This window comes from Cladosporium halotolerans, assembly GCF_011745625.1.
Source record: "Cladosporium halotolerans strain TM138-S3 chromosome Unknown Sca25, whole genome shotgun sequence".
NCBI lineage: Eukaryota > Fungi > Ascomycota > Dothideomycetes > Cladosporiales > Cladosporiaceae > Cladosporium > Cladosporium halotolerans.
In genome coordinates, this window is record NW_027191476.1 from 276,369 (window position 1) to 303,478 (window position 27,110).

The 27,110-nt window shown below is 54.9% G+C and overlaps 11 protein-coding genes across 11 annotated transcripts; 5 read left to right on the forward strand and 6 right to left on the reverse strand.

The window, feature by feature from the left end:
- Window positions 1-532: 532 nt before the first annotated feature.
- On the reverse strand, window positions 533-3,850 carry WHR41_07054 (uncharacterized protein; the record flags this gene model as incomplete). The annotated part of the gene is made up of 3 exons (XM_069375659.1): window positions 533-1,315; window positions 1,367-3,500; window positions 3,558-3,850. 3 exons carry the CDS (start codon window positions 3,848-3,850, stop codon window positions 533-535), a joined length of 3,210 nt encoding a protein of 1,069 aa, XP_069227676.1.
- Window positions 3,851-5,286: 1,436 nt separating this feature from the next.
- Window positions 5,287-6,822, forward strand: WHR41_07055 (uncharacterized protein; the record flags this gene model as incomplete). Its single annotated transcript, XM_069375660.1, has 1 exon — window positions 5,287-6,822. The coding sequence occupies one exon, from the start codon at window positions 5,287-5,289 to the stop codon at window positions 6,820-6,822; it is 1,536 nt and encodes a 511-aa protein (XP_069227677.1).
- Window positions 6,823-7,067: 245 nt separating this feature from the next.
- Window positions 7,068-7,887, forward strand: WHR41_07056 (uncharacterized protein). Its single transcript, XM_069375661.1, has 3 exons — window positions 7,068-7,272; window positions 7,332-7,536; window positions 7,632-7,887. Exons 1-3 carry the CDS (start codon window positions 7,124-7,126, stop codon window positions 7,674-7,676), a joined length of 399 nt encoding a protein of 132 aa, XP_069227678.1. The 5' UTR covers window positions 7,068-7,123; the 3' UTR covers window positions 7,677-7,887.
- Window positions 7,888-11,070: 3,183 nt separating this feature from the next.
- Window positions 11,071-11,937, reverse strand: WHR41_07057 (uncharacterized protein; the record flags this gene model as incomplete). The annotated part of the gene is made up of 1 exon (XM_069375662.1): window positions 11,071-11,937. One exon carries the CDS (start codon window positions 11,935-11,937, stop codon window positions 11,071-11,073), a length of 867 nt encoding a protein of 288 aa, XP_069227679.1.
- Window positions 11,938-12,306: 369 nt separating this feature from the next.
- On the reverse strand, window positions 12,307-13,467 carry WHR41_07058 (uncharacterized protein; the record flags this gene model as incomplete). Its single annotated transcript, XM_069375663.1, has 1 exon — window positions 12,307-13,467. The coding sequence occupies one exon, from the start codon at window positions 13,465-13,467 to the stop codon at window positions 12,307-12,309; it is 1,161 nt and encodes a 386-aa protein (XP_069227684.1).
- Window positions 13,468-13,881: 414 nt separating this feature from the next.
- Window positions 13,882-14,837, reverse strand: WHR41_07059 (uncharacterized protein). Its single transcript, XM_069375664.1, has 4 exons — window positions 14,610-14,837; window positions 14,414-14,522; window positions 14,304-14,357; window positions 13,882-14,175 (listed from the first exon to the last, which is right to left on the reverse strand). Exons 1-4 carry the CDS (start codon window positions 14,723-14,725, stop codon window positions 14,071-14,073), a joined length of 384 nt encoding a protein of 127 aa, XP_069227685.1. The 5' UTR covers window positions 14,726-14,837; the 3' UTR covers window positions 13,882-14,070.
- A 466-nt stretch (window positions 14,838-15,303) lies between these two features.
- Window positions 15,304-16,497, forward strand: WHR41_07060 (uncharacterized protein; the record flags this gene model as incomplete). Its single annotated transcript, XM_069375665.1, has 1 exon — window positions 15,304-16,497. The coding sequence occupies one exon, from the start codon at window positions 15,304-15,306 to the stop codon at window positions 16,495-16,497; it is 1,194 nt and encodes a 397-aa protein (XP_069227624.1).
- Window positions 16,498-18,832: 2,335 nt separating this feature from the next.
- WHR41_07061 (uncharacterized protein) lies at window positions 18,833-20,674 on the reverse strand. The gene is made up of 2 exons (XM_069375666.1): window positions 19,110-20,674; window positions 18,833-19,053 (listed from the first exon to the last, which is right to left on the reverse strand). The coding sequence occupies exons 1-2, from the start codon at window positions 20,521-20,523 to the stop codon at window positions 18,854-18,856; spliced, it is 1,614 nt and encodes a 537-aa protein (XP_069227623.1). The 5' UTR covers window positions 20,524-20,674; the 3' UTR covers window positions 18,833-18,853.
- Window positions 20,675-21,077: 403 nt separating this feature from the next.
- On the forward strand, window positions 21,078-22,256 carry WHR41_07062 (uncharacterized protein; the record flags this gene model as incomplete). The annotated part of the gene is made up of 1 exon (XM_069375667.1): window positions 21,078-22,256. One exon carries the CDS (start codon window positions 21,078-21,080, stop codon window positions 22,254-22,256), a length of 1,179 nt encoding a protein of 392 aa, XP_069227655.1.
- A 719-nt stretch (window positions 22,257-22,975) lies between these two features.
- WHR41_07063 (uncharacterized protein) lies at window positions 22,976-23,551 on the forward strand (the record flags this gene model as incomplete). The annotated part of the gene is made up of 1 exon (XM_069375668.1): window positions 22,976-23,551. One exon carries the CDS (start codon window positions 22,976-22,978, stop codon window positions 23,549-23,551), a length of 576 nt encoding a protein of 191 aa, XP_069227625.1.
- A 2,647-nt stretch (window positions 23,552-26,198) lies between these two features.
- WHR41_07064 (uncharacterized protein) lies at window positions 26,199-27,103 on the reverse strand (the record flags this gene model as incomplete). Its single annotated transcript, XM_069375669.1, has 2 exons — window positions 26,199-26,826; window positions 26,898-27,103. 2 exons carry the CDS (start codon window positions 27,101-27,103, stop codon window positions 26,199-26,201), a joined length of 834 nt encoding a protein of 277 aa, XP_069227627.1.
- Window positions 27,104-27,110: the final 7 nt, after the last annotated feature.

A 27,110-nucleotide genomic window follows, 5' to 3' on the forward strand; every position in this document is an offset into this window, starting at 1 on the left:
GCTGCTCGGTGGGCAAGGAGAAGAAGGCCAGCCTTACAATAGTCGTGGTCTTCACGGTAGGACTGCACAAGGGACGACTGTGTGCGTGATGATAGCTGTGGGAAAGGTTTTGCGATTGCAGGGAAAGGCGGCTCGGAACCGGTAGGAGGTGCTCAGAGGCACGACACGGAGAACGAGCAAATAAAGCAGTGTTTTACCGAAGCCTATATTTCTACCTGGCTCCAATGCTTTCGCCGCAAAAGGAGTGTGTATAGTTGGGACCAAAGTCAAGAGCCAAAAGATGTGCTGACCTGGAGCGCCCGACCCCACCTATCCTACATCAGAAGTTGGATTCGATGCGGGAGTAATAGGAAATGCCATGTTGGGCCCTCAGTGTTGAAATGGAGAACGACGCGGCAAGATAGTCTCCAGGTCAATTCACGCATGCTTGTTATGAAGCACTTTTCTGAGCCAATCGCTCACAGCCAACTTCTATCGAAAGGTTGAGCTCTCTCAAAGTCATTCTCCAAAAGACGACAAAGGACCCGACAGCTTAAGCCATCGAGCTCTTATCGTCCTCCGTAACGCTTCCAGCATCCGCCTGCCTGCGCACGGCGCGCTTGCGAGCCATGCGGCGCTTGATCGCCTTCCAGCTCTCGACGAGCGAAACGAAGCAAATAACGCTGCCCGCAACAAGACCCCACTCCCACGTCAGCGGCATGTGCCTGAAAACAACCTTGTTGATGACAGGAATATACACGATGGGGAACGGCGTGCAAACGCCGACGCAGACGGCGTAGAACAGGAACTTGTTCTTGAGCAGGGTGTTGAAGACGGAGAAGGTGCTGGGGTCCTCCTCGGGGTACATGTTGAACAGGCTGCGGTTGAGGTGCTTGGCCTCCCAGGCCATGATGCTGAGCAGGACGGTGAGGATGCTGTAAGCCGTGCCGCGGGCGCGGAAGGGCAGGTCGCAGGTGCTGTTGTAGCTGTGGTTGCAGTCGAGGCCGAGGTCGCCGTCGCCGACGCCGTAGGCGACGATCACGAAGCTGATCAGGCACAGGCTGCCCATGCAGGTGCCGTAGATGAATTTGTCGACGATGAGCTCCTTCGTGAAGACGCCGGCGCGCAGTGAGTGGGGCGGGCGGGACATGACGTCTGAGGAGGCTTCTTCGAGGCCGAGGCCGATGGCGAGGAAGGAGGATGTGATGAGGTTGGCGAAGAGAATTTCGAGGGGGGAGAGCGGGAAGGCGGAGACGCCATTGGAATCTTTGAAGGCGAGACCAATGAGGAGGAGGACGACCTGGGCGATGTTGGAGATTAGAAGGTGGAGGAGGAACTGGATACAAGTTAGCGTGGGTAAAGTAATGGAAAAGCTGATCGAACATGCCTTCTGAATATTGTCGAAGAGCCTACGACCTTCACGGATAGCGGAAACGATGGAAGCGAAGTTATCGTCAGTGAGCACCATGTCGGCAGCTTCTTTACTGACGTCGCTACCGTTGAGACCCATAGCAACACCCACATCAGCGCCTTTCAACGCTGGCGAGTCGTTGACACCATCACCAGTCATGACACAGTATTTGCCTCTGCGGTGAAGGGTGTCGAGCATGCGAAGCTTCGTGGTCGGGCTGCATCGAGCAACGACCAAAGGTAGAACTGCAAGCTCGTCAAGCTGGGTGTCGCTCAAGGCGTCAAACTCCGGTGCCGTCATGACAGCCGACGGGAGGTTCGAGCCGGGAACGTGAGGACCAAGGATACCGATTTCTCGGGCGATGGTAGTGGCCGTCTTCAAGTGGTCGCCTGTCAACATGTGGACAGTGATGCCGGCTGCCTGACACTGTTTGATGGCGCCGGCAGACTCTAAGCGAGGTGGGTCGTAGAGACCAACGAGACCAACAAAGGTGAGCTTCTGTTCAACGAAGTTGCGATCTTTGGAGGCGTCCCGGTCAGATGAGGCGAGGGTTCTGCGGGCAAGACACAGCACGCGGAGACCCAGAGAGGCCATTGCGTCTGCCTGGGCGTTAATGCCCTTCTTGGCGACGGCATCCAGAGATTCAATTAGAGGTAGAATGACTTCTGTAGCTCCCTTGGTGAAGCAAGAAAGCTCTGAGTCGGCTTGTGTTTCATACACGACAGTCATGCGCTTTACGGAAGAGTCGAATCCATGTTCGGCAACAAGGTTATAGCCTTGCTCCGAAAGGACGGCTGCCTTGCTTTGACCAACACGCATAGCCATGACCTGAAGAGCGATCTCAGTGGGCTCGCCAGTCGCGGACCACGCGCCGGCAGCCCCATCGCCTTCTTTGGGTGGGAAGACAGAGGCCAGGTTGCAGACTGAGATGGTTTGGAAGAAATCAGAGACGTTGGCGTCCCAGGAGATACGCTCCTGCTCAAGTTTGACGCCGTCCATAATGACTTGGCCGGAGGTCGGGTCAAATGGACTAGTCTCTTTCTCGACAGTCAGAGTCCGGCCGTCTGCAAGATACGCTTTGCGAGCAAGCATTTTGCCCTGCGTCAGCGTGCCCGTCTTGTCGGAACAAATTGACGTTACGCCTCCGATAGCTTCAAGAGCGCCCATCTTGCGGACGATGACGTTGCCGCGCGCCATTGCTTTGCTACCGACAGCCATGGTGATCGTGAGGACGGCGATGAGAGATTCTGGAATGACAGCCACAGCGACACAGATACCATAGATGAGGGTTTCGCCATCGATATCCCACAGAGCCGTGGAGAAGACGATGATGGCAAGGAGAATGGCGAGACCGAAGAGCAGTAGACCAAAGTATGAGAGCTTCACTTGGAGAGGAGTGCCAACGAGGCCGAGGGCATTCTTGATGGAGTACAAGACACGTTTGCCGGCCCTTACGAAGAAGTTTCCGTCCGTAGTCTGCTTCTTGTCACGGAGAAGTAAGGCGATTTTGCCGATTTCGGTAGACATGCCTGTGGCGATGACCACACCAGATCCTCTACCGCGGGTGACAGTTGTGGAGGAGTAGGCGATGTTGTGTCGGTCTCCGAGAGGTGCGGAGACCTCGTCAATGATGCCATCGGCGCCCTTGCTACATGGCTTTGATTCTCCGGTAAGGAGAGCCTCGTCAGTGGCAAGGTTGGTACTAGTGCAGAGACGCAGATCTGCCGAGACAATGTCGCCAACAGACAGTTGGACGATATCACCGGGAACCAGTTCATCGGCTTTCACTGTTGAAATGGTGCCATCGTCACGAACGACTTTGCAGACAGGGGCGGCCATGGCTTGGAGGGACTGGATGGTTTGTTCGGCACGATAGTCTTGCCAGAAGCCGACGACGATGTTCAAGACGATGACAGCAGTGATCACACCGCCTTCAATGAAGTCGAGTGTGGCGTAACTGAGGACCATGGCAATCACGAGGACAAGCGTCAAGCTGTTAGAGACCTGGCGGACGAGGATATTCCACCAGGTGACGGCGCCCGAGGCCTCGAGCTTGTTGCGACCATATTTCTCACGACGCGTGGATGCTTCGTGGGTGGTCAAACCAGCTCTGACGCTACGTTAGCAATGTGCTTTCAGTCAATAGATGCAATATGGTAGTCCTCACTGTATGTTGGAGCCAAGGAGGCGTGCAACTTGCTCGAAGGGCACAGTGTGGGCCCACGTGGGGACATTGTCGATATCATGGCTGTTGTTGCCAGTATCAAGAGGGGTGTTTTGGATGCGAGCTCCAATCGGTTTCTCATTCAAGAGCACAGTGCCCTTGCCGATTGAGCTCGCGTTCGGTATAGGCGGCTTGTCGGCGCCGCCATCGTCAGCGGCCGGTTGCAAGCCATCGCCGAGTCGAGTCTGAGCGCCGGACTCAACATGCTGCGCGGAAATCTGAACAGGTTTTTCCATAAATTGATGACAAGTACGAGCGAAACGACGGCTCCGAAGATGACCTATGGGTGGACGAGGGGGATTATTCAGAGGTCGCACCGCGGGGTCCTTATGGCTGTCAGCAACATTCACCTTGGTCACGAGGACAAGCTCTGTGGTGGAGCTCCTACGTTTACCAGGCTCGCGGCATTGTCTGGGCAGTCCCCTCTATTTGCTGGGGAGAGCTGGGGAAAGCTGGAGCAGCCATGCTAGACTGGCACGCTGCCAACTTGGCGCGCATCATGCGAGGGGTTCCGGTACAAAGCGCACGCCGAATCCGTGCGCCGGCAAACAGAGCCTGCGGTTTGCTGTGCACAATTGATTGCTGCCGTCGACGACAAAGGCGGGCGCTTGCGGACTTTGTCCGAGCCCCGCGCCCAAGGCCGTTCGTTTGCGTGAACAAGCCATTCAACAATGCACCTCCAAGACCGCGTAGCGTGGCGCAGCGTACAGCTTGACTCCGAAACAGTCACCGGAAGCCATTGCCAAGTAGCCTTCGTCCTCAACCATTCCGATAAGCAGCTTGCCATGCCCGTTTGTGAACATTCTAGGCCCAGCAGCTCACAGCATGTCCTGTACGTGGCTCCACACATGGGAGCATCAAGAGCGCTTTGCTATGCTGAGCCAAGCTTGACACGTATTGAAGGTTGGCGTTGTTCACGTTGGCATTTCGCATCGGGTAAAGTGGACGTGAGAAGAGTGCACGCGGTGAATCGAGCCCAATAGTTGAAGCCACGGTGCAGGGGTTGCAGTAGAAAGGATGTACCACGTGATGCGACATGATGCCGGAGGCATACCGGCATACAGACGGGTTGGCAAGCGAGCTCACTCGACGCATGTTACGTCGCCCGTGCCGTGCATGCCTCTGTGCTTGCGTCCCGTGGTTGCAAAGGTGTCAAACGAGGAATGCGGCGTGAAGTTGGTACCGGTATGTATCGAGGCTCGTCAAGATGATAAACAGATGATGTATCGGCGGAACATGACGGACGAATCGGGAATGTACCTATCAGAGTCGCCTCTGTGTACTCATAACTTAGTCAGCCATTGATGCAACGCGTCCGGAAACGCTTCCACCTTCAGAGGCGGAGATGCTTCGAAAAGCAGTTCTCGAAACATGTCGGCTGCCTCGGACTGCAAGGGCAATCGGAGGTCCGCTCGAGCCGCTGATGATCAGTTTCGCTGACAGCAATCATCCCACTCTTCCGCACTAGCCGCAGCTTATTACTGGACAACGCTATCAAAAGGGTCCTGCCTCGCCTCTCACCCGACCCGACCGCGCCCCGTCGTTAATGTTAGCACGACATCGATAGGCAACCGGCAGGTAGGTGTATGCCGTCCACTTTCTTTTTCCCACCAATACCTTTGCCTGAGTCCGTCAATTCTATCCCTTCGCAACATCAATAATTCCGCCCACCATGAGCACGCTGCGGGATAGCATCCAGGACGGTTCCTCTACCGCGATCATCGTCCCTGGATCGCCGGCTCTCACCATATCATATGCAAAGCTGCGGCAGGACATCCTTGCTTTCCAGCAGAAGCTCGCCAAACTCGGCATCTCTCCTCAAGCTGCCGTGTCGATCGCCCTCCCGAACAGCTACCCATTTATTGTCGCATTCCTTGCTGCTTCATGGCAACGCGCAATCGCCGCTCCCTTGAACCCGGCATACAAGCAGTCCGAATTCGAATTTTACATTGATGATCTATCGTCTGCGCTGGTGTTAGTGCCGCAGGGCCAGGCGGAAGGCCCTGCGGTTCAGGCGGCTAGAAAGTATAATGCGGCAGTTGCGGAGTGCTATCTGGGATCACAAGGCGAGGTTGTTCTGGACGTGAAAGAGCAAGGAAGGCTAGCAGGCCATGGCAACCAGAACGTGGCTCAGCCAACTCCGGACGATATCGCGTTGGTGCTGCACACGTCGGGAACCACGGGCAGGCCCAAGGCCGTGCCTCTGACCCACCGCAACCTGACGCGGACGATGAAGAACATCCAGGCGACGTACAACCTCACGGCCGCAGACCGCACAATGCTGGTGATGCCGCTGTTCCACGTCCACGGCCTGCTGGCAGGCTTCCTTGGACCGCTCGCTTCGGGCGGCTCTGTCATCGTGCCGGGTGCTTTCAGTGCCAGCAGCTTCTGGCAGCACTTCACTACACACAAGGCAAACTGGTACACCGCGGTGCCCACGATCCACCAGATCTTGCTCAAGTCGCCAAAGCCAAACCCGCTCCCCAACATCCGTTTCATCAGATCATGCAGCTCCCCTCTCTCCCCCAAGGTCTTCAAAGACCTAGAAGACGCCTTCGGCGCCCCCGTGCTCGAAGCCTACGCCATGACCGAAGCCGCCCACCAAATGACCTCCAACCCCCTCCCGCCAGCCAAGCGCCAGCCCGGCTCAGTAGGCATCGGCCAGGGCGTTGAGATCAAGATCTTGGACGGCGAAGGCAAGGAAGTGGCGCAAGGCAAAGAGGCCGAGATCTGCATCCGCGGCGAAAATGTGACCAAGGGCTACCTGAACAACGAGAAAGCCAACAAGGAGTCGCTCACGCAGGACGGCTTCTTCCGCACCGGTGACCAGGGAAAGAAGGACCCGGACGGCTATGTTATTATCACTGGCCGTATCAAGGAGCTTATCAACAAGGGTGGTGAGAAGATCTCGCCCATTGAGCTTGACAATGTGCTCGCGCAGCACCCTGCTGTTTCTGAGGCTGTCTCATTTGCTATCGCCGACGAGCTGTACGGACAGGATATTGGCGTTGCTCTCGTGCTCAAGGACGGCAGCAAGCTGACGGGAGAGGAGTTGAAGGAGTTCATGCGCCAAAAGGTGGCGAAGTTCAAGGTCCCGAAGAAGGTGTTCTTCACGAACGTGATGCCCAAGACGGCGACTGGAAAGATCCAGAGGCGCAATGTGGGAGAGGCGATGCTTGCGCAAGAGAAGCCGAAGGCGAAGTTGTAGACGAAAAGACATGCCCCAGGTGTACAGTACAACCCTGCCAGATTCAGCTATAGATATAGATATAGACGCACTGTGCGATAGACTAGATCCTATACAACAGAGTGACCATCTTATCACCAGACCTCAAAAAAGTGTCCCTCGGTCCTTCAAATCACCGAACCCAGCTCGGCTCATCAATCAAATTCCCCGCAGCCCCTCCAGCCAAAGCGCGCCGGCGGCCATCAATTGCCGACATCGCAACCTCCAATCCCACCTTGAATTGCTTTCCTCGATCTTGACCTTCCCGCCAAAACCGCAACACATGTCCCACCTGCTGAGAACCGCCTTCCGACCTCTCTTCGCCACACGCACTTTCACCACAACCTCCCGCATCATGGCCCCCAAGCAAGAATGGATGGCCATCCTGCCCGACTACGCCGGCAAGCTGGCTGAGAGGAACCAGGTTCGAGCGTATGTGGCTCCTCCTTAAGAGAAAAGTTCTCAGAGCCCAAAGACTGACGCCGTGCCAGCGACCACCTCAAAGACACCAAGCCCGACGTCGAATCCGGCCTCATCGTCCTTGGGGGCGCGATGCTCGAGGAGCCGATCAAAGAAGGCGTGCCGCCGAAGATGAAGGGCAGCGTGCTGATGTGTGTTGCAAATACGGAGGAGGAGGTTTGGGACAGGGTGAAGAAGGATGTGTATTACACGGGGGATGTGTGGGATAAGGAGAAGGTGAGTGCTGCTTTTCTCGAGGGAGCTACGTATTAGGAGATATTGGGGGGATTGTTTGGAAGCTTGGACGAATGCGCGGCTGACACGGTGGATAGGTTCAGATTTTCCCGTTCAAGAGCGCGATCAGGCAGGGTCTGTGAGCGGTCAATAAAGAGCAAAAATAAATGTTTCAGCCCAGCTGCTCCAGCTCCAGATAGATAGCTTCAAGGTTGAGTTGACGTACAACAAAACTGCAACACCGAGACACCGCGCTGGCATTTGAGATTGAAGTCTCTTTCAAAAAGGTCTCGTGAGACCTGAAACACAGCACTGCCACCACGACGAAATACGACTATGTGGTTTCACGACTAACTTTGTCTTTATCTTCACGTTCTCCTGGCATTGAAGTATCGCTAGCAAGTTTCAGAGAGCCTGCAACAACTGACCATGAATTTGCAACAAGAGCTTTGTGAAGCGATGAGACCTCAATATTCCTTGTATGCTCTGCCAGCAGGGTAAGACATATGTCGAATTGACCCAGAGCTCTTCTTGACCACCAGCATAAGAACATGGTAGGATCTCCAGGACATCATACAGTCCGAACCAACAAGCATCCAAACACAGAGACACGAACACCTTGTACAATCAGACTCCACTCACGCAGGCCGTGAGCATCATGCCGAACAAGAACAACCCTTCCAACTCCCGCACAGCCTCGCCCCTTTACAAGTGCGTGGTCTGTAACGGCGCGCCGATGCCGGACAGCCATCGCTTGCGGCACCTCAACAGCAAGGCTCACAAGCAGGTCGTCGAATTCTTCCACCACCACATGGAGTGCAAGAAGACACCCGGGAAGAAGCCAGAGACCCTCACAGGGAATACCCTCAAGAACAACGACGGCAGGTGTCACGTCTGCAACAACGAGCAGCTCCCTAACGATGCTCGCGTCATCAGTACTCACCTTGGTTCAAAGACGCACGCCAAGAACGTTGAAACATCGTATACTGCTTTCCAAAAGAGCAGGACGCTTGTGGCAGGGTTGCGACCGAATACGATGCCCAGCAAGTTCGCTGATTTCTTTTTTCTAGTGCTTTAGGGAGGATTGGGCAGGCAGAAGGAGTGATCGGATCGCTGATGTGTGATGACGGGGCTCTCTGTTGGGAGGGCGGATGCGCTCATGAATCCGATAGAATAGGTTCTCATGCCATCGAGCTGGACTCGATGGGTTGCAGCGCTTGCTAAAGATCTTTTGTAATTTTAGAAGCTAACTCAATTGTCGTTCTACTCATCAAACACTTCTCCCTTCCTATCCAGATCACATCTTATTATACAGAGAACTTAACGCGGTTAATACAACTGAGTTAGAAGATCGGAAAAGCCAAGGTCTGCAGCCTGTGCGTCAAATGACCGATCTACATTCTTACTTGCCAATGGATAGACATTACAAGTACCGCCGTCTGGAAGGAAATAAGGATATCACGCAGTCATTCGATTGGTTTCAACAGTAATTCAAAGCTATTCAAATCTCTAGCAAGCAGGTAAAACCAAAGGAAAACCCCTCCAATGTATCGATCAAACCACAGTTCGCTCAATCGTCTTTCTTGCATATCGATGCTCAATGAGAGCTTGATGTCGAGCGCTGCGATCCCCGCAGGTGAACAAAAGAAAACCCGCTCGACACCAGCTGTAGTAACATAGAACAATGTCGTTCCGAATCAACCTTCAGGAAGGAAGCTTCTATCATCCAAACGTGCCTTGAAGTGCTCTAGTCCCCCCTTAACGCGCGGCGGATCCTCTCGGCGAACAATCCAAAGTCCGCCGCACGAACCCTGGGATGTCCAGGACGGTCAACGATCTCACACGGCATTTCGATCGCTGCGTTGGCAGCGGCCTTGAAATCGAGGCCAGTCGTTTTGTTCCAGAACCTCACCTTACCGACAACCCTTTCATACTCGCGGTAAATCTTGGTAGAGGCCTCCAACATGCTCAGGTCGAGGCGGCGGTCGCTGCTGCCATGGACTACCACGCAATCGAAGCGGAAGTTCTTGATGCGCTGGAAGTCTTCGACCCCAATGCGGTTGATGAGGGCCATTGTGTCAGCGGACAGGTCAACGCGCAGGGTATTGCGGTTCTGGGGGTTGACCAAGTCAATCCTGAAGGTGAAACTGGCATCCTCGATGTAGCTCGTCGTCGCTTCGGCGCGGATCAGGCGAGAAGCCAGGAGAAGGGGCGGCTGATGAGGCAAAGTAGGCAACTTACCAAGATCCTTCATGTAATGGAAGTAGATGCGGTCCCTCATCTCCCGGGGGAGCTCGAAAAACTTGCTGAACTGAGGATTCTCGTCGGCCTCCTCGAGGGCGCCCATGATGTCGGCCTTGTTGCGGCGACCTTTTGGCATGGGAAGGCCCCTCGACTTGACGAAGCCGGTGAGTTCTTTGACGGTGTAATCCTCGTAGATCAACAAGCCCCGGCTCTTGCGAGTTTTCTGCCTAATGAGCTCGTCGGCAGAGATGGTCTTCGAGGTGTAAACGGTATGATCGCTCTTCCAATCTGAGATCTCCTGTCTGGTTCCACCCGCGGCCCAGTACGTGTTGTCGGGCTCTCCATAAGCCGGAGTAGGCAAGAGCTCTTTGAGGACAACCATGATTCCGAGAACTGATGATCTTGTTGATGACAAAGTCGCGGAGTGGAAGAGCCTCTGGGAGAGGGGGTTGGTGGCCTTTTTGTCCTCATGATGGAAGTGAATGATATCGCATTGCGCGAGGCGCAGAGAGCAGTGACAAAGGCTTTTAGTACTTCACTTATCACAGATGTTGGCGTACTCGTGACCTGACATTGCAGTGAATTCCAGAGTACTTACCAGTTGTGCTCATACATTCAATGCCAACTTCTGTACTTGTCGTTCAGTCTACGCGTGACACGTCAATGTTATCTGAGTGGAAGTCAGTCGCCAGACCGAGCACTGGAGCAACTATCGGCCAGCTACACCTCTACAGTGACCAGGCGATCCATCGAACAAAGCCAAATGTGGTCGCGAGTCAGAACAACAAAGGGATTGTCCAGTGTCGCCTTCCACGATGTAGCCATCAACTCTTACGACAGCACTGAAATGGTGAGAGGAGTTTAGACGCTCCCACGTCGTCTAGATGATCGCCAGATAGCGGTTAGCAGCTATGTTGGAGGTGCCACCATCAGTGACCGAGACTCCCGACTATGTACCTTCATGCCAGTGCTTGAGTGAGCGCGACGTCTTTGACTGAGGGCTGTGGGAACCCTCACAGATTTCCAGAAATACAGGCTAACGCTTAAGACGATCTCCGAGGACATGAGCACCAACGTGGATCTTAGAGGGCGAGTACGTTACATGTAATTCCTGGGGTCGGCCCATCCAACCATAAAATTCGCATGTAAGCTGTTATCAGACATGCCAGAATCAAAAACGGGGGTCTGTTCAAATAGAGAGGCAAACACTGAGCAGAATGATTGCCATACACCGAATTACTTCTTCAGTCCTTCCTAGCCCGATCCACGCATTTCCAGCCTAGCAAAACTCCCTCAATCGTCGAAAACCACTCTGTTCTGGAGGCCCTTAGCGGCCGCTTTCACCAAGACCAGCAAGTCCTCCTGCTTGAGCTTCTTTGCTCCTTTGCGTGCCATGATCTCCTCCAGGATTGGCTGAAACTCTTTCTTGACCCTGGTTGCCTGCGCAGAGGTGTTGTCGGTCGCCGGCTCCGTGATGACGACGCGGGTTTCTTCGAAAAGATCAACGCAGATCTTGTAGGTGTTGGTCGGGTCCCAAGCAAGGCGAATGAGCAGCTCCAGGCTTCTGACGTGCGCGACATTCGCGTTCATTTTATGAAGTAGAAGCTGTGATCTCCTGGCAGTGCGGATGCTGGGGAGAGAGTTTTCCACGAAGTATGCGAATGGGAACCTCATGCCAGCGTAGAACAAAGGCAGGGACTCTCTGCGAGTCCGGCGGGACACGCGCGAGATTGGCGGTTCAGTAGGCTTCTGAGGCAAGGTGCGGCTGTCGTCGAAAGAGGAAAAGAACTGCTTGTAGATCTGAAGCCGGACCTCCGTGGGTAGTTCTTCAAAACGGCCGAAAGTTTCGTCGTCGTCGGCTCGCTCCAATGCTATTCTGAGGTCCCTCTGTTTGTGACCTTTGACGGGTTCGATCTTGCGCTGCTCGCAAAACCTTCGCAGTTCCTCCGTAGAGCATTTGCCGTAGTACATGAGCCCACGCTGCATGCGGGAATACAGATGACAGGCTTCCACCTTGCGGATCCCATGATTCTCCCTGTCCAACGACAAGTACGACTCCATCATACCCATCAGATACCGCAACACGTGCCCATTGCCAGTCCAAAGCTTCCAATAATTGCCGCGCCCTTCAGTCTGCCCCTCATCCTTGTACTGAACCATACTCGAGATGTCTTACCTGGTGATGAATGTTGGGCTTGATGATGTCGGCGCCCGAATCAGTGAGGGCGATCAGAACGACCTAGCGACAACGAGTCACTGGTTTTGTTGTTGTTGTGATGAAGGCGGTTCGCTGGGGTGAGGTTCGGCGATGCTGAATCAATGATGTTGTGAGAATGTTGTTGTGTGGGTGAGTTGGAGGGCACGAGTAAAGCAATGAGAGCGCCTCAAAAGGAAGGCGCGCGCGCGACCCGCGACTGCACCATGGAGACGCGGCGGGGTGATTTGTTTACTTCCGCAATCATGTGACTTCGCTCCAGCATTCAGTGAGTACAGAACCAGAACCGCCTTCACTGATCTTCGACGCGATGCTCAAGCGTTATCCTCCACCGCCGCCGTGTCAACATCCTCGATCCTCCACATGTACCACATGAACAAGCTGCGATAGGGCCTGAACCGCTCGGCGGTCTCCAGCATGTCCTTCTCGCTCATGTACTTCCATTTGCCGCCATCCTTCGCTTTCAGCTTCTTCACGTCCTTCCCGGCATAAGCAGCCATGCCTCTCTGCACGCCCAGGTCGCCCGTCGAGAAGACATCCATCCGCTTCAGCGCAAAGCACATGAACATCTCGACAGACCAAACGCCCAGGCCTCGGACAGCGACGAGCTTCTCCATCACCTCATCATCGCGCGCGTCCAACAGAAAGCTCGCAGTGAGCTCGCCAGAAGCGAATTTCGCAGCGAGCCCCTGGATGTATTCAGCTTTGCGCTGGCTGAGCCCAGCCTCTCGAAGCCTCGGGATCGTCTGTTGCGCCACCAGGGCTGGGGGCGGGAACCCAGTGGGGCACGACTCTGGCGGGAAGAGCGCGATGAATCTGTTTTTGATGGACTTCGCCGCGGCCCCGGATACTTGCTGGGCCATGATGCCGCTGCTCAGAGAGCGGAAAGGGTCGATCTCTTCGCTGAGGCCCTGAGGGGAAAACACGCGACAGTGGTGCTTCTCCACGAGAGGCCTTAGACTAGGATCGATAGCAATGAGATGGGCGCATGCGGTCTCTAAAAGGGAGCCGGTGGTCCCTCCATTGACAGCTGGTTTGGAAGGCGATGGCTCCTCAAAGTTACTGAAGCTTGGCTGCACCTGAGTTCCACCTGGAGTGATCAAAGTGGCATTGGCATGACCAGGATGCACAGGGCGGTCGGGCGGTGGTGTAGCATCATCAATGTCGCCGCTACTGTAATTCGGTGTTGAACTGTTGGTGCTTGTCATGAGCCCGATCGCCGAGGGCGTTGGCGTGAATGGGGGAGGCTTGTCAGTGCCATTTGCCATTCGGGGGCGCTTGTTATTTGGCGTTAGGGGAGGCGGCATTGCATCTTTCTCGGCTACATCTTTGGCGATGGCTGCTGTGGCAGCCTCTTCAGTAGCGTTGGACTTCCTCTGTCGCTTGCGAGATTGACTCGACTTTTCGAGGGGTGTATCATTTAGGGTCTCAGTAACAGCTGAGGCTTTCACGCGGGTCGATCGACGTAGAGACATCGTTGGCTCTTTCGACCGTGGTGTAAGGCTCCTTTGACCAATGCTAGAAGTCGTCTTGTTGCGCGGGAACGCAGACTTGAATGACGTCCAGCAGATGATTATTAATCCACGGCTTGGCCGGAGAAGAAACGCCACTTTTTGGAAGAGCGATGAAATAGTACACTAAATACGAGTAATAACGACAGACGGGGATTTCGAATTCTGTCTATATGCTTTCAAGCGATTCTAAAAGGATAGAGCCTATAGCCGTCTTGAAGTGAGGTCTAGGGGCCCTCGGCCGAGGCAGCAGCGGAGATCGACCACTCAGACGCGAGCATTCATGGATGACGATAGCGCTCGGGCCCGAAAATCACATGACCCAATTCAAGACGGCTGCTGTAATAGCAGGAAATACTACGGAGCTGCACTTGAGCATTCGACAAAGGAAAATGTCCAGTCTCCGTTTATACCTCACTACGCTTGCATTGATATGGTACACTGCTTCCGCTCTAGTCTGCGCGCGCCCATACATTGCGCCGCCACCGTCCTGTGGATATTTACAAAAGTCGGCATCGGCTCCTCTTGTCATCTTGTCTCCCATTCCCGCGTGTTATATTGCATGATCTATCGCTTGGTGTTGGGCTTGTTGATGACCATAGCCTCGAGGCCCTGCCTCTCAGTGACCTCAGCCTCGAGCTCTGCAATGATGGGGGAGAGGTAACGGATATCCTAGAGTCGCACACGTCAGCATGGAACTATAAAGTTGGCGTTCAAACCGCCAGGTAGTCATAGCGAGATATTGGGAGAGCCCATCGCGTAGGGGAGAAACGCGAATGTGGCATGACTGGGATGCGTACCTCCTCGGGCTTGGTCCACTCCTCCTTGGGCAGAAGCTGGTGAGCGAGCGAGCACTGTCACGTCGTCAGAACAATGTATTTCCCTCGCAACTGTTCTTTCTCGAATGTACCTGGAACGCCCTGCGCATACGGAAGACGCGATCGTAGGACTCCTTGGGTGTCAGGCGCTTCATGGCGCGCTGCATGATCTCGCTCTCCTCCGGGATAAGGTCATCGGACCTGTGAGCTTCGTCAGCTCTCTCTTCTCACACGTATCCAATGCCTCGGTCCCAATGGCGTCTCCCGAGATATCCAGATCTTCCATACCTCAGACCCAGCTTCCTGTAGGCGGCGGCGTCGAAGTACCACTTGCTGAGCGGCTTGGCCCAGCGCATGAGCCACGGGCGCTTCAGGACGTAGGGGGCGAGCGACGGCTGCGACATGATTGCGGTGTTGTGAGTGCGGAGGCGGTAGGATGCTCGCTGGACGGTCTGCTCCTGTGAAGCTGTCGCTCTTCTCAGGACGCCGCCGGGCTTCAACGAGGACACGGGTGTTCCCGTTGGTAAGCGGACTTGGCACAGCTCCCATCTCCGACACAGGCAGGCGCGGCGGGAAGCGGCTTCCCAGCTTCCTACGTCAGGCTGTGCGCGCGCGTGCGAGTGAAAGGGACTTGGCCGCGAGCTACCAGACACACCTGCACCCGAACCCGAACCCGCTCGCACACTTCACTTACGTCCTATACCACACCCCGACACCTACACACCTTCACGACACGCCCTCCGCCGCCGCCCCCCTCATTACCTCTTGCTCGGCCTATGGCCCGTTGAATTCGCAAGCCGGCGTTGCGGGGCCCGAGAAGCACCGGCTTAACGAAGGGAACACTCTCCGGGAACGGCGGCCATACTTTCGACAAACCAACCCAGAGCACTCACCACCACGCATATCCGGCGCAACCACTCCCGCCCGAGCATGAAGTCGCCATACGCTTGCCTGAGGTAGCCCATTGAGGGCCATGCAAAAGATGTCCGACACCCACGACCATGGCCCACCCAACACGATAACCGCTCAGACCAAGTCTGCTCTGCGTCACAATACACCATTCCCTCAGCTTGCGCGATGGAGTCTCAACCTCACGCCCAGTGCGATCAATTCGCTCTCAGGCGCCATGGCTGGCGCCGCGAGTGGCATTGTGACATGCCCGCTTGACGTTATCAAGACCAAGCTCCAAGCCCAAGGCGGGTTCAGGAAGGTGGATCCTGCTTTAGCAACATCCAGCAGTCGAGAAGTGTACCGGGGCATGTTCGGAACTGCTAAGACTATCATACGGCAAGATGGGTTGGTGGGGATGTACCGCGGCCTCGGCCCAATGCTGCTCGGGTATCTGCCGACGTGGGCGGTATACATGACTGTCTACGACAGCAGTAAGGAATGGTTCCATGCGCATGGCTCTGATATCTCAGATAAGGACAAGTTCCTTTCGCGTGTGTATGCCTCAGTATGCGCTGGTGCTTGCTCGACAATTGCTACCAACCCTATCTGGGTCATTAAGACACGCTTGATGTCTCAAGTCTCCCGGTCCGCATCTGATGGCGCGCGCACCCCTTGGCATTATAACAGCACATTTGATGCCGCTCGAAAGATGTACAGGTCGGAGGGTATCGGTGCTTTTTACTCGGGACTGGCACCTGCCTTACTGGGGCTTACTCATGTTGCCATCCAGTTCCCGCTTTACGAATATTTCAAGCAACAATTTACTGGTCTAGAGATGGGCGAAACATCTGAGAACACTGGTGACGCCGCGCAGAACACCGCCGGCATTCTCGCTGCAACCCTTATCAGCAAAGTCTGCGCTACCTCGGCCACTTACCCTCACGAAGTCTTACGAACACGACTCCAAACGCAGCAACGGCATCTGAACCCCGAACACGGCCACGATGGAGTTGCCAGCATGCACCACAGCCAAGTTGTCTCGACAACCAAGCGGGTGGGGAACTCCGACGGGTCTGCCTACAGGCCGCGTTACCAGGGCGTTCTGCAAACGGCCAGAGTCATCCTCAGAGACGAAGGATGGCGTGCATTTTACAACGGAATGGGCACAAACATGATTAGAGCCGTGCCTGCGGCGATGACGACTATGCTCACGTACGAGAGCCTCAAGAGTGCTCTGTGGCGATTGCAGGAAGAAGGCAAAGAACTGGAGGGGAACGATGCATGAGATTTAGCATGGTGTGGCTTACTCCGTTTTTCGCTTTTGGGGCAGTTGCGCCGTCCGAGGTGACGTGCATAGACTCCGTTGCAGCAAGGCGTTCAGGCGTAGAGAGGTGGAGCAGAGATGGGTCCCCAAGCGGGCATGCCGTTCACGTGTACGTACGCACAAGCTTTCAATCAAATTTGAGCATTCATCTGTCATTCTTTGCTTCAGTGTTTCTTGCATCTCAGCTTCAGTTGACTTTCTCCAATTCACTCAAGTCTTTGTTTTCCTTTCATGAGCAAGTTCATGGGGTATTGAATCCAGACATGTGAGAACCCTAGCCCGCACTGACGACGGCCTGCTGGCTCCTATGTATATTTTCTGCCCATTACAGCTACCTTTCTTGCGACCCAACACCAACAAGTCAGCCATACCACCAACGGTCAGACTGGCTCCACGACCTGGTTGTCCCCAGTGGAGCAGCAACAATTCAAGTTCACTCGCTGTCTCGATCAAGCAACAATCATTCAACATGGTACAATTCAAGCGGGATGACAAGTTCTTGGCTGCCGACCATACCCACTCCTACTGGAAGCTCGGGTTCTTTGACTTCTTGACTGCTAAGCAGGGGGTCGCGTTACTCAAGTCGCATGGCTATTACTGCCGCGAAGATGCCAGCAGAAAAAAAGTTATGAAGCACATCGGTCGCTATCAGCGCGGCCTACTTTCGTATGAAGCCCTGGGCCTCGAAGAACTTCGCGCCATCTGCGCATCTCGGAACTTGTCGACAAAGGCGAAAACGGTTCCTCGTCTCGCTCGCAAGCTGGAAAGGGCTGACGACCAAGCAAAGTTCGAACGTCTTTTTAAACTACCTCCCGAAATTCGAAACATCATCTATGAGTTCTACTGCTCAGACATAGGCGCGGTTCCGTTTCCACACGCGCAACCACCTCTGACGTTGGCATCAAGGCAACTGCGCGCCGAGTTCCTACCGATTTTCTACGGCGTAACCCACTTTGTGGTAACTTGGTGGCCAGCCGACTTACATATAGCCTGCCATAGGTTCGTCATGCGTTCAGGTCCCGACGATACGATCACATCGGTATTAGGGCCTAATGTTTTAGCCATTGAAAATCTCAGCATCGCTGTCACGAGGGCTTATTCTGACAGGCTGCTCGACCTGGACAAGGCTCTTGTGTCTCTATCGATCAGGAAACGGAAGGGTGTTTGGACGGTCAAGATAACAGACAACTCGCAAGGTGAAGATCCCTGGATCAAGCGGGGAATGCACAACTTCCTGCGCCGCGTCAAATATCAAAACCAGGCTTGGAAGATGCAAGCACACTTTCTGCTGGCAATGGCACATTCAATTCGGCTTGAGTCTGAAGATGAGCCATGAAGCTGGAAGATTGCGTAGCCTCCCAGAGCAGACATGTTCTTCTCTAACAACCACATTGAGTCGTTGCAGTTGCCTGGTGGCTGAATGCAGCATCATGCGAAGCAATCTACTTTGTCAGAAGTCCTTTGTACGCTGTTGACTCAACGTAGCCTACTTGTGCACTCTGCCAAGGACGCGAGCCAGGATCAAAGATACCAAGTCTCTTGGGCGTGGACCTGTCTGTACATGATCGAATGAACTGCATGCTGGTTGGCTTATAGATACTGATCTCCCAGAATCCAACAAGAAGACACTAACGATGGATTATTAAGTACTTAAGTGAGATGTGCTTTGCGGTTCCAAATCATTTCCTTACTTCTCACTTCTCCCGCACTCAACAATCACAGACATCCACTGTCAACACTCCGCTCTATCATGTCTCATGACCGCCTCCAACAACCCCTCTCCAACCTCCACCCGGCCCTTCTCCCCCCTACCGCCTCCACGCGCACCCTCCTCTTCGACCCCGCCTACAAACACAAACCGGCGTCGCCCCTTAGCTCCCGGCAAAGCTCACCTCGCAGACCGCCTCGGCTACGAATTCCGCACGAACGCCGAGCTTTAAACCTTCAAGCAGGTAGCGACGGCTGACGCCACTACCATAGCCGCGATTGCGGCTGAAAGGTCGTGGAAGTCGAGGTTCTAGGTGTGGCACCTGCATGATCTCTATCTTGGGCTCATCGTGGACGTTGGGCTTGGGTACCGGAAGGGCTCGTGGGTTAGGCCCGAGGGGGTGAGAGATGCTATTGATCGAGGCTTGCCGGCGGATCATTTGTGGATAGAGTCTGTTGTCTTAAGATTTACCTTGCGCATTCTTGTGATCAAACACGACAACATGCACTGCTCAGCACTGTTGCTTCTCGATATTAACTTGCCATTTCGGACGTTGGTTTGGGTATCGCTACAATGCATCTATCATGAAAGAAAAAAAAAATCCCCCGCTCACTTCTTCTTCTCGCCAGCCTTCTCCAAAGCCACGAGGTTCTCGAGCTGAGCCAGCCAGGCCTCGCTGAAAACTTCTTCAGAAAATCGCTTCGCGCTCTTGCGCGAGCGAAGGCGCATGGCGAGCGCTTCGTCTGACGACAGCTCGAGAGCCCTGGCGAAGCCTTCGGCGAACTGTTCGGTCGTCGATGCGTGGAAGCCTGTGTCGCACATGTCAGTTTCATCGCTTTGCATTCAGAGTGAGGCCAATACGAACCTGTTGGCTTTCCATCGATCGGGATGACGATGTCTTCCTTCGGTCCGCCGGAGTCGTTGACGACCGAGATCAGACCCGCTGCTTGGTACTCGACGACGCCGATGCCGAAGTGCTCGTTCCACATGCCGTTGACGCCGACGGAGCTGGTCTTGAGGTAGTCGAGGATCTGCGGCCACTTGGCGTTGACGACGAACTCGACGTTCTCCTTGATTTCCTGCGCCTGCAGACGGAGCTTGTACACGCGCTTCTCGTCGGAGTCGTCGCGCACGGAGCCGACGAGGATAAGCTTGGGCGGGGGCGAGAGCTGCGACAGGTGTTTGTAGGATTTGAGGAAGGCGCGGAAAGCGTCGATGATCATTTGGTGCATTTTCTCGGGCCGGAACTGGGCAATGTACAGGAGGTTGCGAGTGCGGCTTTTCTCGCTCGCTTCGTCGACGGGGATTTTCGCCTCAAGCTCGCCGACGGCGCAGGGCGGGTAGACGACGCTGATGGCGTGCTGTTTGCCGCGGTTGGTGCGGGCCTTGCCCCAGAGCTGCGAGACGTGGTTCTGGGTCCAGCTGCTGTTGGTCATGACGACGTCGACGTTGCCGCCGACCCAGCTGTAGAGCTTGGCGAACATTTCCCAGTAGAATTGCTTTACTCTGCCGCGCAACCCTTTGCCCAGGCCGGCGTTTACGCCGCGGTTGCTTGAGACTTCGTCGTGCAGGCTGCTGAGCATGTCGGTAGAAATGGTTGGGTAGTGGACGTAGGCGCCAGTCGGGACGGTTGGGAAGAGCCATTTGCATGTTGCCAGGGTGAATGCGTAGCCCATGGTGTCGACAAAGATGTCAGGCGCAAGAAGGGTGAAGGCGTCCCATGCTAGAAGAATGGAGCCGAGGGATTGCCCAAGGAGGGTAAAGTGGGGCCACTTGCTGGGAAGAACATATTCGCGAGTACTCAGGTAGAGGAAGCAAACGCGGGCAGCGTTGAGGTGGATGTTGAAGCGGTTGCGGACGTTGGTGATGATCTGCTCTTTGCTGGCGTCGTGGTCACCGGTATAGACCACGCAGAGAGCATTGGGATAGCGTTGTTGCGTGGCCAGAATGGCGGCGAAGAGGACACGCTCACCTCCTCCACCGGCGTTGCAGAAGGGATGGAAGAAGCCAATGACTCCCTTGAACGTCGCATCGGCGGTCACAGGAGTCTTGCTGCCCGCATTCACCGTCTCCCACTCTTCATCCGAGGAGGTGCCGTTGTCTTGCTGTAATTTTTCCTCCGATGCGGCACGCTGGAGCAGTAACTCTCTCCGCTGCGCCGTCTTGCTCTTGATCTGAGCACCGCAAAGCCGGCCAGTGAGGCGGAAGGAATAGGGCGTGAGCGCAACCGCCAGCACGGTGCCGAGCAGGACAGCCAGCAGGTCGCGGAGGAGCGCCATGGCAGACAGGCGAAGTGTTTGGTGCAGTGCAGTCAGCGGCCGACGGGCTCTACCATTGCTCGGAAGGGCGGCAGCGAGGGCCTGGCGGGGTGGAGCAGTAGTAGTAGTCGTGAAGGCTGGCGGAGTGCTGGCTGACGGGGCGCACGTGGAAGGCCGACGGTGGAGGGCAGAGTGAGACACCGCGACAGCTGGCAAACGCCCGCGCATCCACCGCGTGAGCTCGAGATCGACGTCACGCCCGCTGACTCCCTCAGTCCCTGTCCGGTCGGTCTGTCGCTGCTTCCGGCAACTTTCTGCCTGGGGGTTCGATTATCTCGCGGCGGATCTCGCGGCCATCTCCGCCCGTGCCGCTGCAGGCACCGCACGGACGATGGCGGCGGCGACGACGTCGGCAGGGTCTTGTCGGCGAAGCTACGAAGCTGCGAAGCGAAGTGAAGTGTGTCGCGTGTGTTTCTCACCCTCTCCTCATCTCCCGCACGCCCTCGCTCCCCGCTGATCACAACCACGACGCGATTGCCGCACCTTGCTACTGGGCGCACGGCGCGGCGTGCAACATGCTCCCGTCTCGTGCAAGAAGCGCGTTCCTACGCCTTCCGTCAAGCCCTCGCATAGCGTCCCTCCAGCAGTCCTCCACCCGCTCTTTCTCCGCCTCTGCTCCCCGCAAAGACATCAACTTCGTTGAAATCATCGCCGCCCCTCCGCTGGCGGTGCTCAATGGCTTCCACACGATCGGCTTGCCGTGGTATGCCGCCATCCCGGCTACCGCACTCCTCATCCGCGGCATCTTTGGATACTATGCTAGCGCTGTGCCTAGCCGTCGACGCGCCCAAGCTCGCCTAAATCTGCAGCCAGTTTTGTACGCGAGTAACGCTTTGGATATGCAGAATGGGAATTTACAAAAAAAGGAGCTCTGGCAGAGGATGGTCCAACAAATGAAGAAAATACATCGTTACGGAAAACCCTTCGGCGGCGGCATAGCAAGTTCGCTTCCGCTCGTAAACTTCGCTACTTTAATAGCGACATCGGAAGCGATTAGGATGAAATGCGGTGCGAGAGATGGGCTTCTCTCCTTGATTGCCTTGCCACTTGAATCAATTGGAAGGCTAATTGCGCCTGGTGCTTTCCGAAAAGTTGAGGATGGTGCCGATGTCCGAGCACAAGAGATTGTGGAGCGCGTCGAGCAGGTCCGCCAGGTGCGGTTGCAACAGGCTGGAGAGCTGGTGGAAGGTGGTGGGTCTGCTGCCAACGCAACCCCGGAGAACATCTACGAGGCCGTTCAGCCTGTAGGGCCTCCTGTTGTCAACACCGAGGCCTCTCACTTCGACCCAAGCATGCAGCTGGAAGGTTTCGAGTTCTGTGCTGACCTCACGGCCATGGACTACAGCCTCATCCTACCATCCATGACTGTCGGAGTGATGCTACTCAACGTGGTACTTCAACGACCGCCACCACGCGTTATAGACTCGTTTCAGCCAAGAAAATCAGGGCCCGAGAACTTTATCCGGCAGCACGCTACACCGATGAAGGCTTTGCAGCTTGGAATCATCTCTGTATTCGGTATGGCACTAGCCCGTTTTCCGGCTGCCCTCTCCTTGTATTTTTTCAGTTCTGTGGCTATTGGGCTCGTCCAACGGCTTTTCTTGGACATCAAAATGCCGTTGAGAAGGCCGATTCGACGCTGCGTTCGACCGAACCGGATCAGGGCCAGAAAAGATTGGACGGCCAGACAGTGAGTGTGCCCCTTTAAAGGAGGCTTCACGAGCTATCGTCATTGATAGCAAAGGCTCGCATCAACGGCGTCGCCCTGAACTGTCCCCAAGCAAGTCATTTGCAGCTTGCCGAGCAAGCGAATGTTGTTCAGTCAGCTTCAAGCCAAGCCAATCACGCCTCGAGAGAGAAGTTTGGCTTGTGCGGTAGAGCCAACATGTCCTGACTGGTGCCAGGTTTGCACCGCTTGATGGTTGTAGTTCGTCAACAGGGCAATGACTGGTCTTTCTAACGACGTTGGCATGCTCGAAAAGCGATCATGCCCCATGAGGATGCCAGGGCTGACCGCAGCTTACTTAAATCGCAGCGTCATCGCGGTCTTCAGGGCATGCTGCATAACCTCAACGTCCGGGCATGCTTGAAGCTGCCCTCCGTCATTATTCGACGACAATGCTGGAAGGCTGGCATTCCAGTATCAGTCCTTCTGCTCGGTGGACAGTACCTGACCCAAGATCAACAACATGACGTCCATTCAGACATTGAATCGAACATATCAACGCCACGTTGCTCTCTTGGACTGTATTATATTCGACGAATACGATTCACTGTACAACAAGTATATGTATAAAACCACGAATATTTTGAAGCGCTCTTTTGTTCCTGTTCCCTCAAGATCATCGATCTCTCAGCACACCTCTCCGAAGCAGCCATCAATCGCTAGCAAAATCAGCACCGCATACTTCAAATGTGCATCCGCTACCAAGTCGAATTCTGGCTCCCGACAAGCGAAGAGGACGTCGACCGCGAGCGCAAAGTCAAGCGCGGCCTCGTGCAACCCGGCACAAACCCCCTCGCTCGCATCGTCCCTTTCTACGAATGCAAAGGCCGCCTCTTCCCGGATCGCCAGTGCCCCGACTACCTAATCCGCTGGGGCGGCACCTACAAGGACCAGATCCTCGACTTCTGCTACGAAGACGACGACTGCTTCCTGCGCATCAAGCAAATGGAGGCCGCGTACACGAGGGCCGGCAGGTACGCGCAGGCCGTTGAGGCTATACGGGAGGGTACGACGGTCCAGAACCATTACACGCAGGCGTGGAAGAAGGCATACGATGACTGGTGCTCTATTTATGAGCATCATAAGGACTGCCCGTGGAAGCGGTATAATCACATTTTGATGGACAGGTTGAAGAGGCGGAATATCTTCCAGGAGCAGCCGTTTCTTGATGACGATACGCGGCTTGGGAGGCACCCTAATACGGCGGAGGATCCTGTTACGGGTGTTAACAGGCACTATGACGAGTATCGACCTCGTCGTTGATTCGTTGGGCGATATGGAATAACTTGGTTATGGCACTCGCATAGCGCTGGTTGGCTTGTTTGGCGTTTGATTGATATGGAACGATACCACATTGGAATGCATATTTTCTTCCGCACAAGCGTGGCAAACACTGTACTGTAGACGAAGCATCAACGTATGCAATGTCCAACGTCGCACCACTTTGGTAGCTGTCCACGTTGCCCGCGGCATAATTCTCGGATGTAACGATTGATTCTATCAAATGATCACAATGCCGTGGCATGATTCACGAGCTGTCCTCATGAGCGTTCGCTGCTGTTACCATCACAGGCCGTGGGAGAACAGGCACAGGCCAGTCACACTTAGATACGTTTGCGTTTGCGCAATTGCAGTCAGAAGAGAGCACGCCAGCAAGTAGATTTCAGTTTAAGCTGACTTTCGCCTTTCGCTGTCATCATATTCAATTACTCTCGATTTTTGTATGTTCGTGAGCCTCATTGCTGACACTTGTAGTGAATCGGTTTAACACTGTCGGGGCGGAGCTGAGGCCTGTGGCAGCGAGATATTCGACGGCCAATACTGCCTTTTTCAACATCATGCATTCACTCCTGTCCGCTCTCTCAGCCACTTGGGCATGGCGACAGCTTCATCGTGAACACCTTCCACTGGCACCCGCCATTCTCTGCCCCTCATATTCCGAACATGCACTGGTGAAGGAACTGAGTGAATGCTGCTTTCACCATCCGTATATATACTAATCACAATGGACTCGACTCGATCTCTCACACGATCCCTCAAAGAAACCATCCACTCTCTCAAGCCAATCCACACATCCAACCCAAAACAATGTGCATCCACTACACGATCGAATTCTGGGCCCCCTTCTCCAACCCCAGCGCCGAAGCCGAACGCAGAGTAATCCGCGGCCTGCAGCGCCCCGGTGAAAACCCCAAGGCCAAAACCCTCTCTTTCTGGCTGCACGGCGCCGAAATCTGGCCCCAGCCGATCTGCAACGACGTCCGCGAAGGCGGCGTCTACTACAACCGGGTCTTCGAGTTCTGCTTCGAAGACACGCACTGCCGCGAGCGGCTGGAGTCCTTCGAGTTCGCGTACGAGCGCGCGCGCAACGCGAGCCGGTACGCGGATGCGCGCGGCGAGGCGCCCGCGACGCGGCGCGAGCTGGCGGCGCAGTGGAAGCGGGCCTACGACGAGTGGGTGTCGGCGTACAATAGCCACAAGGACTGTCCGCAGACGCGGAACAGGCACGACCACTTCAATGCGCTGCGGGCGGCGAGGGTCTGTGTGGGGATGCTGGGGTTGCCGGAGGGGTTGAGGTTGGGTAGGGACCCGAACGGGGTGATTATGCCGGCGGCGGGGTTTCAGTCGGAGCTGCAAGTGCCGGAGAAGGGGAGTCCGGCGGGTCCACCTGGGAGGTGGCCGAGGCGGTAGGGCTGAGGTTTGGTGGGGGAGGGCGGTGAATGGTGTTGTGTAGCGTGAGGTGCCGATGCAAGGTGGTTGCTTGATGCCATGACGCCGATAGCCTGGTTGCGGCATAGTTGCATAAGTGCATAGTGTATATCAGTAAACACTGGGGCACTGGTTTTCCCCTGCATATTTGACTGCGGAGTTTTAACTTTTTTTCATGGTCTTGAGTGCGACCAGTGTGACATGTCTGAGGAACAATAGATCGTGTAAGTGTCTGCGTCAGCCGCCAGCGTGTACTAGACTGCGTCTTCACAAAGCCTTTTCTCATGCACCTCTGTGAAATGCTTTCGACTTCCTCAGTACATGCTGGAGTGCATCAGTGTATCATGGAAAGACAGCAGTGCCTGGCCCTCGCAACGATGGTATAAAGGTCGGAGGCATGGTCTTCGTTTCCAAATCGTTCAACATCAACCTATCGAGCCGCGATTTCCCAATCAACACACACGCGGAGAAGGCCAATACCATCAACCCCTCCTTGCGATGTGCATAAAGTACTATATCGAGTTTTGGACGCCCACCGACATCAAGGACTCCAGCCTGGAAGCGCGGGCCAGTCAAATGCAGCTTTCAGAGCGTGATAACCCACTTGCTAGCATCAGCCGCGTCGAATACTTTGAATGTCGTGCAGACCCCAGGCAAGTCCAATATCTTCGCCAGCCAATCTGCAGAGAAGTGACCTTGGGCGGGCGGCAGCGCAACATCAGGCCGTATTGCGCAGGAGACGACCACTGCGAAGTGCGCATCAATTACTTTGCCAAAGGCTTTGACAATGCCTTGCAGAACATGCACCATGCGCTGAGGTCTGTTAGGGATCCGCAGGCTCGGCTGGCCATTTCTCAGTGGCAGGAGGAGGCTGAGGGTTGGCTAAACGAGTGGCGTGCTGTTCGGGAGCAGCATCTATACTGTCCGCAGGAGAAGATGAGAGACCCGATGATATGTGCTTTGATCAATTGTGGCGCCATGGACAGGCCTGTGGAGTTATGGCCTGATCGTCGGTTGGGCCAGGATCCCCGATATGTGAGGATTCAATGATCTAGCAGAGCAGCACTCTGGCTTTGGCTGAAGGCAGAGTTTCCCTATGGCTGGTAAGAGCGTTGCTAGTGTAGTTATGAGTCCATAATTGAGTGATGACCCTCAGCTGCGAATGCTCAAAGGCTCCAAAGAGAAGCTTTCATGAAGACTGTTATGCTGTCGTCGAGATCACCAGCCCTCGGTAATAATACCATTTCTGTCTTTTCGACGATCGAGTCATTCGCTGTGGCCCTGACGAGGCCTGTGTCTTCTGCGACTTGGCCGATGGATTTGCATCAGCTTTCTCATCTGTATCTTTCACTGCGGCGGCCTTGCGTTTGGCTTGTACTGAGGTTTTGGTTGATTCTGCAGGTTCTGAAGTTTTTGATGCCTCTTCAGCTCCTCTTAAGTTAGCACCTTGCTTCCCTAGGACATAGGCAACCTTTTCAGCTTCTAGTGCAGTCCTGCCAATGCGCTTCCTCAGCTCATCGACCTTTGCTACTAGCTCCCGGTACTCCTTGAGTGAGTATTTGATCTTCCTATCCCAGCGAGCTCCAGACCTGTCTTCCCAGAATGCCCATCGAAAAAGCTCATCTGAGAAGAATGGCAGTTTCTCGGCGTCGTTCGTGGACAGTAATAAGGCTGCAGTCGCTGGACCGATGCCTTTCAGCTTGGTGAGAATATTGAGGCTGTCATTAAGCGAGGTCCCGGAAAAGCCTACCGTGGTGGTCTCTTCCACAAACTCCTCGCTATTTTGCTGAACGAGGCCTTTGAGAGAAGGGCGAAAGGTGCCGTGAGAGCTGGATCTTGTCAATTTCGGGCGCGATTGGCAATCACCAAAATTTGACTTATCGGGCCGAGGAGTGCTCACAGCTTCCAATCTACGAGAGTAGCTACCTCCTCCTTCGTCAGGTAAGCCTTGTCTTCGGCCTTCCTTTGTTGTAGACGCGCTGGTATCGCGGATAAGCGCTGCTCTTCTAAGTCCGCAAGTTTTGAAGGCACCGTCTCAGGATATTGGGCCAAAATAGATTCGAATGCATCTTCAGATATGCGATCAAATCTCAGCTGAGCTCCCATTCTGCTA